Here is a 13,538-nt window from a genome sequence, read left to right on the forward strand (position 1 = left end):
TCTTGAGATCATTTTTCATGTCTAATTCCTTTATATGATGTACATTAATATCACCACCAATAAATAACTCCATCTTTCTGTCTAAAAGCAGTACAGTAAAGCATCAAGAGTTTCCATGTAAGTTCTTCAGTTACCCTCCAGGAAACTGTACACTTTAACAGAAACAAGTTTGTTTATCCTTCATGAAATCCTCCCCACTCCACCAAGAGTGTCTTCCCACCGTCCACCTAACCTTCGTAACCTCTTAGTTCATCCCTATGAAATCCCCAAACCACCTTCCCTACCCTCTGGCTCCTACCCTTGTAACTGCCCCCGGTGTAAAACCTGTCCCATGCACCCTCCCACCACCACCTACTCCAGTCCTGTAACCCGGAAGGTGTACACGATCAAAGGCAAAGCCACGAGTGAAAGCACCCACATGATTTACCAATTGACCTGCCTACACTGTGAAGCTTTCTATGTGGGAATGACCAGCAACAAACAGTCCATTCGCATGAATGGACACAGACAGACAGTGCTTGTTGGTAATGAGGATCACCCTGTGGCTAAACATGCCTTGGTGCACGGCCAGCACATCTTGGCACAGTGTTACACCGTCCGGGTTATCTGAATACTTCCCACTAACACCATCCTGTCAGAACTACGGAGATGGGAACTTGTCCTTCAGTATATCCTCTCTTCTCGTTATCCGCCAGGCCTCAACCTCCACTAATTTCAAGTTGCCGCCGCTCATACCTCACCTATCTTTCAACAACATCTTTGCCTCTGTACTTCTGCCTCGACTGACATCTCTGCCAAAACTCTTTGCCTTTACAAATGTCTGCTTGTGTTTGTGTACTTGCGGTTGGATATGGGTGTGTGTGCGAATGTATACCTGTCCTTTTTTCCCCCTAAGATAAGTCTTTCCGCTCCCGGGATTGGAATGACTCCTTACCCTCTCTCGTAAAACCCACATCCTTTCGTCTTTCCCTCTCCTTCCCTCGGTTGCGAAAGCTTGAATTTTGTATGTATGTTTGTGTTTGTTTGTGTGTCTATCAGCCTGCCAGCGCTTTCGTTTGGTAAGTTACATCATCTTTGTTTTTAGATATATTTTTCCCACGTGGAATGTTTCCCTCTATTATATCCATATCTATTTATTTACATTTTCTTTGCATGGAGCCAGCACAAAGATGGCTTTCACAAACGTCAGGCATAATAACACGAGAAAAATTATATTTACAAAATATGTTACATACCACAATAGTTGCACCTTATATCTATTTTATACACTTATTACTTTAAGATTGATATGCTACTGGTTCACATCACAAGCAGTGTCTTCGAATTCATTGAATGAATATAAACATTTTTCTGTCAGAAAAGATTTCAGTTTACTGTTAAAATAAATCCTCTTACCAGTTCTTAAATAGTTTGGTAGTAGGTTAAACCAAATCAAACCATTGATGTATAGACTCCTATCCGTCATTTTAAATTTTCTTCTTTTCCGAAAGTACTTATATTTTGTTCTGGCGTTGTCCTCGTGTACTCACTGTACTTGATAACTTCTGTTGGTTGACTCATAAAAAAGTAAGTAATTTAAATATGTGTAAAGAATATGTTTTTAAGTATTTGTGCTACACAAATACTTCACTGCATGATTCTCTATGGCCTACCTCATGCAGTATAAGTATTATTGCTTATTTCTGTAACAGCAATATTCTTTTTAAGTGGACATTAGCTGCACAGCCCCATAACTCAGTCCTCTAGTTAAGAAGAGGATAAATTGTTCCATAGTAAACTATTTATAATGTTTCACTAGGATCTATCTTGTTGTGCTTGCTAAGGAGATGTAAGCCACTACCATATACATTACCCAATATTAGCTCACAAGCAGATGCTTTTACAACCTAATGTATACAGAATTTACCTATTTCTATACTTTTTAATTTATATTCATTTTTTTTATAAACATGACAACTCTCCTTTATCCGTATTGGTTCTATCTGACTATGCATGTAATTCATAACCTTTTTTTTAGGTTAAAGCCAAATTCCAGACAGACAATAACCAAGAAAAATAGAAGAAAATAAACTTCATGCACAGCAAAGAGGGATAAAGCTAAGGGCAGTATCAACTTACTTCACCAAAATATCAGGGGAATAAAAAATACGGTAGATAAGCTGATAATGTGTGTAGATGATCTCAAAAATAAGAATGAGATTGATATACTTTGTCTGCCTGAGCACCATGTAACTGTGGGGATGGTAAATGTCAGTATAAATGGGTATAATTTAGCATCTTGAACTTGTAGATCTAGTATGGGTAAAGGAGGAATTGACATTTTCATAAAACAAGTGTATAAATACAGAACTGTTGAAGTAAGCAAATTTTGTGTTGATCAGCACTTTGAGGTTTGTGTATGTGAACTTCATCCAGATAATGTTGTGTTGACATTAGCAACAGTGTACAGGTCTCCACTAAGAAATTGGGAGCTATTCATAAAAAAGTTTGACTCCCTATTATGCTGTCTGTCAGACAAAAAGAAGAAGTTATTAATCTGTGGTGATTTCATTGTCAACTTTCTAAGCAATTCTGATAGGGAAAGTGAACTAAAAGTGTTGTTAACAACATACGACTTAGAATCAGTGATCAATTTCCCTACACGTATAACTCAGGACAGTAGTACTCTACTAGGTAATGTATTTGTACAGCAAGAGGATGTAGAACAAACACATGCTTTCCCTGTGGCAAATGGATTATCTGACCATAATGCACAACTGATTAACTTACAAAACCTAACAGGGCGTACACTTCAGAAACCATTAAGTAAAAGTGTGAGGGTGTTCAACCTGGTATCTATAGATCACTTCAGAGAAAGTTTAGAAAATGTAAACTAGGAAGATGTATATAATGAGCCAAATGCTAATTATAAATGCAGCATACTTCTTGATAAATTTATATCCCTTTTTGAACACTGTTTTCCAAAGAAAATTTATATTTATTACTAAATGTAACACCACAAACTTTTCAAAGAAACCTTGGATTACTACAGATATTAAAGTGCCTTCAGAAAGAAAAAGAAAACTGTATGAGACAGCGAGAACCAGTGAAGATCCAGAAGTAGTTTTACACTATAAAAATTGTTGTAACACACTGAGAAAAGTTGTAAGGAAATCAAGAAATATGTATGTTACAGAAGAAATTAACAACTCCAGCAATAAAATCTAATCAATATGGAATGTTGAAACTTCCTGGCAGATTAAAACTGTGTGCCAGACCGAGACTCGAACTCGGGACCTTTGCCTTTCGCGGGCAAGTGCTCAACCAACTGAGCTATCCAAGCACGACTCACGCCCCGTCCTCACAGCTTTACTTCTGCCAGTACCTCGTCTCCTACCTTCCAAACTTTACAGGAGCTCTGCTGTGAACCTGCAGAACTAGCACTCCTGAAAGAAAGTGTGGTGTCACAGCCAGACACCACACTTGCTAGGTGGTAGCTTTAAATTGGCCGCGGTCCACTAGTACATGTCGGACCCGCGTGTCGCCACAGTCAGTATTTGCAGACCGAGCGCCACCACACGGCAGGTCTAGAAAGACGGACTAGCACTCGCCCCAGTTGTACGACGACTTTGCTAGCGACTACACTGACGAAGCCTTTCTCTCATTTGCCGAGAGACAGTTAGAATAGCCTTCAGCTAAGTCCATGGCTACGACCTAGCAAGGCGCCATTAACCATTTCTGGAGAGAGTCTCATTTGTATAACCAAGAGCGATGTACCACAATGATGGAATAAAGTTAAGTATTAACGCAGCTACGTACTTTTCTTTATAGCATTCATTACGTATCCTGTTTCAGACCTCACGCCAGCCGGCGTGTGTGTACGCGTGCATTTCGGTTACCTGTCACTGTGGACTGGCTGTCTTGTCAATCCACAACAGAAAGGATATTGCGGAGACATGGCTTAGCCACAGCCTGGGGGATGTTTCTAGAATGAAATTTTCACTCTACAGCGGAGTGTGCGTCGGAGAGCTCCTGTAAAGTTTGGAAGGTAGGAGACGAGGTACTGGCAGAAGTAAAGCTGTGAGGATGGGGCGTGAGTCGTGCTTGGATAGCTCAGTTGGTTGAGCACTTGCCCGTGAAAGGCAAAGGTCCGGAGTTCGAGTCTCGGTCCGGCACACAGTTTTAATCTGCCAGGAAGTTTCATATCAGCGCACACTCCGCTGTAGAGTGAAAATTTCAATATGGAATGTTGTTAGAAGGGAGACAGAAAAAGTAACCACTGGGGTAGGTAGTATTACTGTTAAAGAGAATGAGACCATCTTAATCAACAGTACACAGGTAGCCAATGTATTTAACAATCACTTCTTAAGTGTAGAAGAAAAAATTGGTGAGAATAGTTCAAAAGAAAAAGCCAGGCAGTACATGGAAGAGTCAGTTTTGAAAAATTTTAGTCAGATTAAGTTTCATCTAACAACCTCTTGTGAAATAATGAAAATTATCAAATCTTCGAAAAATAAATGTTCTGTTGGAGTAGATGACATCTCTAACAAGTTATTAAAACGACGTGGAGCAATTACAGCTGACATTTTGAGTCACATACATAATGCATCACTGACTCAGGGTATTTTTCCAGACAGGTTAAAAATGCCATTGTCAGACCTCTCTACAAAAAGGGAGAAACCACAGATGTCAATAATTACCGGCCAGTATCCTTGCTTACAGCATTTTCAAAAATCTTTGAGAAAGTAATGTACTCAAGAGTGGTTAGCCATGTCAACAGTAATGGGATACTTAACAAATCACAGTTTGGATTTCAGAAATTCTGTTCCACTGAGACAGCAATATACAATTTCACTGTCCACGTAATAGTCTTTAAATAGTAAAATGTCACCAGTAGGAATATTCTGTGACTTATCCAAAGCATTTGATTGTGTGAACCATGACATTATGTTAAAGAAATTACAATACTATGGTATAAATGGAACAGCATATGAGTGGTTTAAGTCATATCTACAGAACAGGAAGCAAAAAGTCTCTTTATATGCTCCAAGTGATTCAAAGGAGTTTGCCACTTCATCTAACTGGGGTGAAATTACATTTGGTGTTCCACAAGGTTTGATCATGGGTCCCCTCCTGTTCTTGATACATGTGAATGACCTCCCTTCTTATGTGGAACAAGATGCTGAACTGACACTGTTTGCTGATGATACAAGCATAATTATTAATCCAGTAAAAGAAAGTCTGATTTTAAAAAAAAAAAAAAAAAAAAAAAAAAAAAAAAAAAAAAAAAAAAAAAAAAAAAAAAAAACACCACACACAGTACATCCAACTTTCTGCTGCAAAAAGTATAATTCCTTCAATAAATATAACACATCAAAATAAGTCAGTAGCCAGGGTAGAGCATATTAAGTTTTTGGGTGTACATATAGATGAGAATCTTAATTGGAAAAGTCATATTTTGGATCTCCTAAAGCGACTAGGTTCAGCAACTTTTGCAGCCAGAATAACTGCCAATTTTGAGGATGTAGAAATTAGTAAGCTAACATACTTTGTATACTTCCACTCTCTGATGTCATACGGAATAATATTCTGGGGCAACTCAACACTTAGGTAAAAGGTATTCACTGCTCAAAAGAAAGTAATTAGAATAATGTGTGGGGTTCATAGTCGCACATCTTATAGGCATGTGTTTAAAAGGATAGGAATTCTTACAACTGCTTTACAGTACATTTACTCAGTAATGAAATTTTTTCTCAACAACATGGACCAGTTTAACATCAACAGCAACATTCATGATTACAATACTAGAAAAAATGAAGACCAACACTATCCTTTACATAACCTATCTTTGGCACAGAAAGGGGTAAAATATGGTGCTATAAAAATTTTTGATAAATTACCAGATGAAATAAAATGTCTGACACACAGCAACAATAGTTTCAAAAACAAATTGAAATCATACCTCCTTGACAACTCCTCCTATACCATAGATGAATTCTTGAATATGAGTAAATAAATCTGGAGATATAATATACCGTATTTACTCGAATCTAAGCCGCACTTGAAAAATGAGACTCTAAATAAAGGAAAAAAATTTTCCCGAATCTAAGTCGCACCTGAAATCTGAGACTCGAAATTTAAGGGGAGAAAAAAGTTTTAGGCCGCACCTCCAAATCGAAACAAAGTTGGTACATTCTAATATGAGACACAATTTAGGTCGAATGAATGACGATGCAGCTACAGTAGTTTGGTTCGAGTCGTAAGCTTAGCAGTTAAGCTTTACCAGGTAGCCATTGCTATGCGTCAGGCGCTCCGTCCGTATTTATACGGGTACCCTTCCTTTTTCACGTGCTTCGTCTGGTTTGAATCGATTGCTTATTTTGCTCTGAGCTGATAAGTGCCGTTTTCTTTGTTATAGGTGTTTACGTCACTCTAAGCTGAAAATGCATTACTGTACTGTGTCATGCTTTGTTTGTCGTATTCTGATAGTGCGTGTTTACGGCCTGTCGCCGCTCGCAGCATGGTTTGCTCTTGTGCGCGCTACTGCCGCTTACAATTAAAACAAAGAGAGGAATTGTCTCATACCCGAAACAACGGCAAGAGACTGCTATTTGTTGTTAACTTATACTGCTGCTTTCTTTGATAATGATCAACAAGAACCAAATAATAGACTGCGTATGATAGAACATTGTTCTGAATGAGAGTTAGTCGAAAATTTTTCTCCGTTTGAAAATCTTTGCGGCCGCTTCTTTAGTACATCAAATTCTGCACAGAAATTAGAGTCATCTTAGATTTAAAAATCTAGTCAGTTGCCGTGCTTCATTTCTGACTGTATCACTATTAGGCATAAGAATAATACGAATATAAACTTGAAACGATACGTATATTCTTCCGCGTTTGCTGTTGTCTCACTCTAATTTCGTAGTTTATTAGGCAGACAGGATTTAAATGAGATAGCAGCAAACACAAAAGAATACATGGCAAAATGTTTATATTTGTATTATTCTTATGGTGAAGAGAATACTGCATGTGATTCACATTTCATCAGGTTTCTATTAGCAACCATCTCTTCTCACATGTAGGAAAAAATTCAGAACGTAGAGTTGGCCATATTGACAAACATTCCAAACAGTCTTGCCAGTCGGATTTTCGTATTACATTGAAATTCTGCTACATTCGGAGATGAACAATACGGAATTTGTATTTACTTCGTTGAGTAATGTATGAAAATGCCGTGGTCGAAACTCGGGGCGGAGAAAAAGCTCATCTTCCACATATTTTTTTTTTTTAATTCATTTACTGAAGCAGAGGTTTTGGCGCCAGTACTTATCTTTGTGCTTACAAAGCATGCCCGTGTAGCGCTACATATATTCGACGGCAGAAGTTAGTTGTGGCGGCACCTATCAACATTTTTCAGAACTTCCGCTTGCTTTGCACTCGATTCTAAGCCGCAGGCGGTTTTTTGGATTACAAAAACCGGAAAAAAAGTGCGGCTTAGATTCGAGTAAATACGGTATGCATTTTGTGCCATTTAAGGGAATGAGATAGATAATAAAAATATTTAGGTATAACACAATAACGTAAAAAAATAAATAAAAAAAATTAAAAAAACTTGTTTCCTGTGTGCATTTCTTGTGCATTTGACACGTTCCACACCATAACTGTTTTTCCATGCTATTGATCAATGGAACACGTAACTAACTAACTAACTAACTAACTAACCAACCAACCTTTAAGATTTTCTATCCCTGTGTTAATATGGTGTTGAGACAAATGATTTATATTTATCACCACTAAATGAGATCTTTCAAACAAACTAGCAACTCATTTACTTTAGCCCCCCCCCCTTCTCTCTCTCTCTCTCTCTCTCTCTCTCTCTCTCTCTCACACACACACACACACACACACACACACACAGCCTATGCTCTTATGTTATGAAAGGAATAGAATGAAATCTTCATCATCCTTGCATCATGTTTATCACACAGTTAGCTTCACCAATGAGATTTTGACATTTGTACAAGCACATTTACTCACAAATGATTCTCATTATATGCCTACATGAAAAGTACACAATTCTGCCTTCCACTTTCACCATATACATCTACATACTATTAGTGTAGTTACATAGTATTTGAGTAATTAAACGGCACACACAAACTTACCTGTTAGAACAATAGCCCTTTATTCACTATTTGGGTCATTTGAATTACTTATAATGAATTCTTCAACTGAATGTTATGCTTTTGTTTTAATCCAGAAGTATCTAATATCTGCTGAAATTTATCTTGAGGTAGGATTTTTACTGTTTATGTTATTTTATTGTATAAGTTCAAACTTAGATATGTGTATGACTGAAAACCCTAAAAATGATACGTCTAGGTTACAGTCGTTTCTTTTACTGTGCAAATGTAAATGGATTTGTCTTTCTGTACTGGCAGATCCTCTGAGGATTTCTGCAAATAGATCTGTCAGCCTGGCTTTATTCCTAGGCTATGGGAATTATATCACCATCTTCCTACAGCATCCATGGGAATGGCACTAAGTAGGCTTCCATGGAACAGAAATCAACAAGGATACAAATACCAGCCATGAAAGCCTGAAATGCACAATCACACTTGTGTGTTTAGTACCTCCCCTACATTGTCGAAGTGATGTGTAATACTTTTTACACAATGCTGTTTCCAGCTCCCACAAATAAAAGTAGGCTAGAGGAAATTAAACTTATTTCAGAAGTGAATATGAAAATTTATTCTCAATGTAAATTCTGTTTGGCCTTTCTTATATTGAAAAATGTATTCAGAAGTTCACTGTGTAGTTCAGCATAATTTCCCAAGTGTCATTACTTAAAACCAATATATTTCATGTACATATTTTCAGCTTAGTGCAGATTTCCCTGTGCACAGAACCCTTGTACTTACAGTTTCTAATAAATACTGTTAAATTAGAATTATTTACTGGTATCTTCCTGAGTTTGGATCACAAAAGGTATTGTTACAAGCACATTAGACTCAACCTGCCTCCAAAGCCATGATCATTAAGTCAGGTCTTTGTGATCGTGCTCGATTCACAGGTAGCCAATTCACATCACAAAAAAATTTCACAGTCTGTATTTGGCCAGTAAGGGGATATGAGATGGTGGCATAAATTTCCTGATCACCAGACATTGTCCCACTGTCCTAGGTTGAATTTCAAATCTCTCCACAGTGTCTCACAGAGTAAGGCCACATGATACTGTTCATGGTGATCCACACATCACATGAGGACATTAAGATCAGTAACTCCCTTCTTGGTGACAGAGAGAAGTACGATAAGTGTCAGCACTGGTTTTCACTCTCCCCCTCCTTTCAACATCATACAACACAAACATGACACCACACTTTTCACACGCAACCCTTTTAATTACCTACAGTCACAACACAGCTCTTACACACAATGAGTAAAGGGGGCAACTGTGTGCAGAGGAATAAAACCTTTCCTGATCAGGAAAATTCCTTGGGATTTCCCAGCCAACAATACCATACGAACCTTTTTTCCATTGTGTGACGCAAGACCAGAGAAACAATAAAACAATGTCATCTACATGATGGTCACTGTGATTACTATTTTTGTGGCAATTACATTTCTCTTACCTGTCCAAGCTGTGGTTTGCACGCTGTGTGTACTGCTCGTTGGCACCAGCAGCACTGCCAGTCAACGAGCCCTGGACCACACCCACATTCATCATCACAAACATCACACACAGCACCAGCTGGCAGGTTTCCTAAAACACAAAATGAGACTACTGAAACTAGTTAACAATTTTAATAGTGTCAGTTCTGCTACATCCTTTTGTACTCTAAGGTAATACATTTATTTCATTCAACATGTCTCTTACAATATATCTTCAAAAGCAGGAATGAGCTTTGATTAGTTGTATCCTACCCTCAGCCCATCACTGCCATTTGTATGTAATATGCAGCTACCACTGTCTACATTAGGACAAACTATCTCTTACGCTGTGTTTGTATTACTTTCCAACAGAAACCAGTACCTGTATGTTAGAAGTACTGACCCTGGCTGTTGAAACACTGGTCCCACTGCGACACAAGGTGGTGAATGGCTGTCTCATAAAATTCTGAATGGCTGTCTCATAAAATTCCTGGGGCTACGACGTAAACCACTTCCACACGTACAACTGGACGTCGCCATCTGAGGTGAATCGTTTGCCCACTCAGAGCCTTTTTAAGGGGACTAAAAATGGTGTAATCACTGGGAGAGAGGTCTGGACTGTATGGAGGGTGGCTGAGAACTTCCCATTTGAATTTCTGCAGGAGTACCGTGACTGTGTTGGCCGTATGAGGCTTTGCATTGTCGTGGAGCAGAATAACACCACAGGTGAGATTGTCTGCTCGTTTTGATTTTATCGCTTGGCAAAGGGTGCTCAAGGTTTCCGAGTAACTCTGGGCATTCACTGTTGTCCCGCGGTGCAGTTAGTAAATCCTCAGAAGGGGGCCATCTTGGTCAAGGAAGAACGTCAGCATAACCTTTCCTGCACTCGTGTGGATGGCCTTGGCTTTTTATGGGTGGTGGTGACCCTGGATGTTTCCATTAGAGACTTGGTCATTTTGATTCTGGTTCGAAGTGATGATACCATGACTCATCTCCAGCCACCACACATGCCAGGAACACATTCCCTTCCTGAGCATAGCGTTGCAGATGAGCAAGACAGTGGGGCACCCATTGGGCATGCACTTTGCACATGTGCAGCCATTCCTTCATGATGGTGTGACGACCTCCGACACTCAATCCGACCACGGCAGCTATGGCTTTCACTGTCACTCGGTGGTTCTGGGTAATGAGTGTATCCACCAGCTGGACGACATCATTGGTAATGCAGTGTGGTGTTCCAGACCATGCATCATCGACTAACGACATCCATACTTCCCTGAATCGATGAATGTCCATTCCTCCTACTCCTTCCGCTGTGGAAAACGAACAACATCTCTTTGCTCTTCTGTTGATGCCTCCATGTTAATGTTTGCAATATGACTGGCAGTTTTGGATGATTCATGCTTGCTGCTGCTAGCTCTGTATAGTCACGTGATGTGCACGCGTGTCCTCTAGCGACGGGCTGTGAACTTCCACGCTCTGGCCGGAACCCCACGTCGTAACACTGGCCATGATATTACCCTCCTGTCACCGAGTTTTGTATTCCAGACTGCAGCTCATTTCTTTTTGCATGGCCCTTATATGTCTGAATTCTCTGTTTATCACAGAGACACAGATATCAGGAGATGCATACAAGACTACCCATAAAATTTTGAAAGAACACTGAAAAAAACTAGATAAAAACTAGATAAAATCAAGTATAAAATATCAGTACAGGCACATTCAATACGAGGCCAGAATACTGTGGCTGGGTAACTACTTGTAACTAATGGGTGAACAAGCCACCATGCAATACACTAAAACCACATACCTAAATTTTGGGAAGGAGTCCTAACATCACATAAAACCTAAAAATACAAACCACACTCACCTCATTATCAGTTAAAGTAGAAGGTAGATCCTGTGGGAAACCCAGGTCTGCCCTCAGATTATCATACAAAACACTCATTTAAAAAAGTTGTATTGACAGCTTCGTGCCACATCTTTGACATATTAGTGGTTCCTTGCAGTGTAAGAGAAAGCCTTGTTTCAATGGGCAGTGTCCCTCTCCAACCCTAATACGCACTATTTCTTCAGTTTGTCATGGCTCAAAGGAGTTAAGCCACATTCACACTCAAGTTTTCACTGGTTATAGCTTATTGCCCAACACTGCCAGCCACTGAGCCTCCGTGTGTGTGTGTGTGTGTGTGTGTGTGTGTGTGTGTGTGTGTGTGTGTGTGTGTGTTTTCCTATGTAGATTCTTCAGCCTTCTTATCTGAAGGTAAGATTTCGGTTATTAGAAACCATAGAAACTAGGAAGGACTTCAGCGATAGAAGTATGTGAATATGGAAAGAGAGAAAAAATAGACAGGTCCTCAAATGAGAAGTATGAAAGGATATAAATAGAAATAGTTGCTAAGATCGAAGAAGAGAAAGAAGATATCCCCAAGGACAGGAAACCCTTACCACCCCTCTTCCCCAGGATCCCTACCTAGCAGGTACTTGAGTGAGATGCTGGAGGAGGTGTGGTGTTATATCGTCTCCTACATAACGGACATTCCCACCTTCACCCTTGAGGTCCCCGAAGGAAATCTTAGCAACCCTATGGAAATGGCAAATGGTGAAGAATCAGGTACACCTGTTTGTGCGGGTTGTCTTAAAGGTGTGATGAGTGTTTTGTGTTAGCCATGGTTTATTTGGTCTTGTAAACCATGCTTTTATCTACAACACCCACCCCTTTCAAACTTAATACAAACCCTCCCATCTACATCACATCTCACAAAAGGTATAAAATACTGTACACAAAATAGAAAATCTATATACTATTGTATATTAGTTGTTCAATTAGTCACACAATATTATATTTCCTACAAACATAATATTCCAATCAGTTTGCTTTATCTAAATATCACTTTATATACCTGTGATTCTCTAGAATTGTTTTTTATTTGACTGTCATATCCATTTTTCTAAGATATAAGATTACAGGATAGTTTAAGATTTTAAGAATAGATGACAGAATAGTTTAAAATTTTAAAGGAATTCAGTGTAGGAAAACTATTTAGGAAGAAACACCGAAAACAACTCGGGATCCAATGGTCGTCACTCAGCCCGTTAACTCAGAATGATAACGTCCATGGGGGACAAACAACTTTACATCTATTACAGTGTATTTCCCTTTCTCTGACCCAGTTGTAGAATCTACTAAAAATAAGGTCTTAGGATGGATCACTGTTTGTACCCAGTATGGTCCTCCAATTTCTGGAAAAATTTATGAGTATCCATCTTTAGCGTCTTTGAAAATGTTGTTTTATGAGAAACAGGTCATCGACTTGGTATTGAGCTTCTTTAGCCTTTGCATTATGCTTACTTAATCTTTGCTGTGCTTTTTTCAATTAAATTTTTAAAAACTATTTCCTGATTCATTTCATAATCAATACTCAGTTGTTCAGGCCAATTAAAACATTTAATTAGAGGTTCTATGAGAGGTTTACCTATAATTTCTAAAGGTGTTAACCCAGTCGATAAATGCGGTAATTCATTCAGAATAAGTTCAAAGTCTTTCACTTTTGCTGCCCACAAAGTATGTTTCTCATGACAGTAAGTATGACATAACTTCCCAATTTCCTTCATTACTCTTTCACACGGGTTTGATGACTGCTTATAATTGGATGGTAACACCTGACGAATAACTTCCCAAGCTAGGATTTCTTTGTTGTGACTCGCCGATTATTCAAAGTGCCGCCGCGCAATTACGCACGTCCTCTACGTGCCGCGCTGTCTGCCAGCCATGCAGCAGCTGAGCCACCTAAGCGGCCAGCCGAGCAGCGGCCGCTAGACTGAGACTCAGTGTTTAATCGAATGCCGACTTGTACACAGGTCAACTTACTCAGTGACTTATATGTGTTGTTGTGTTGCCCGAAATATAT

General features: G+C 39.1%; 1 protein-coding gene across 5 annotated transcripts in view; it reads right to left on the reverse strand.

The window, feature by feature from the left end:
• The window catches only part of LOC126162541 (diacylglycerol kinase epsilon), a 193,701-nt gene that overhangs the window by 133,001 nt on the left and 47,162 nt on the right, over positions 1–13,538 (reverse strand). For all 5 annotated transcript variants that reach the window (XM_049919116.1, XM_049919118.1, XM_049919120.1 and 2 more), the window contains one exon: positions 9,612–9,742. In XM_049919116.1, the coding sequence (XP_049775073.1) occupies positions 9,612–9,742 (131 nt within the window). The remainder of the gene's footprint in view (positions 1–9,611; positions 9,743–13,538) is intronic.

This window comes from Schistocerca cancellata, chromosome 2 (assembly GCF_023864275.1).
Source record: "Schistocerca cancellata isolate TAMUIC-IGC-003103 chromosome 2, iqSchCanc2.1, whole genome shotgun sequence".
Lineage (NCBI taxonomy): Eukaryota > Metazoa > Arthropoda > Insecta > Orthoptera > Acrididae > Schistocerca > Schistocerca cancellata.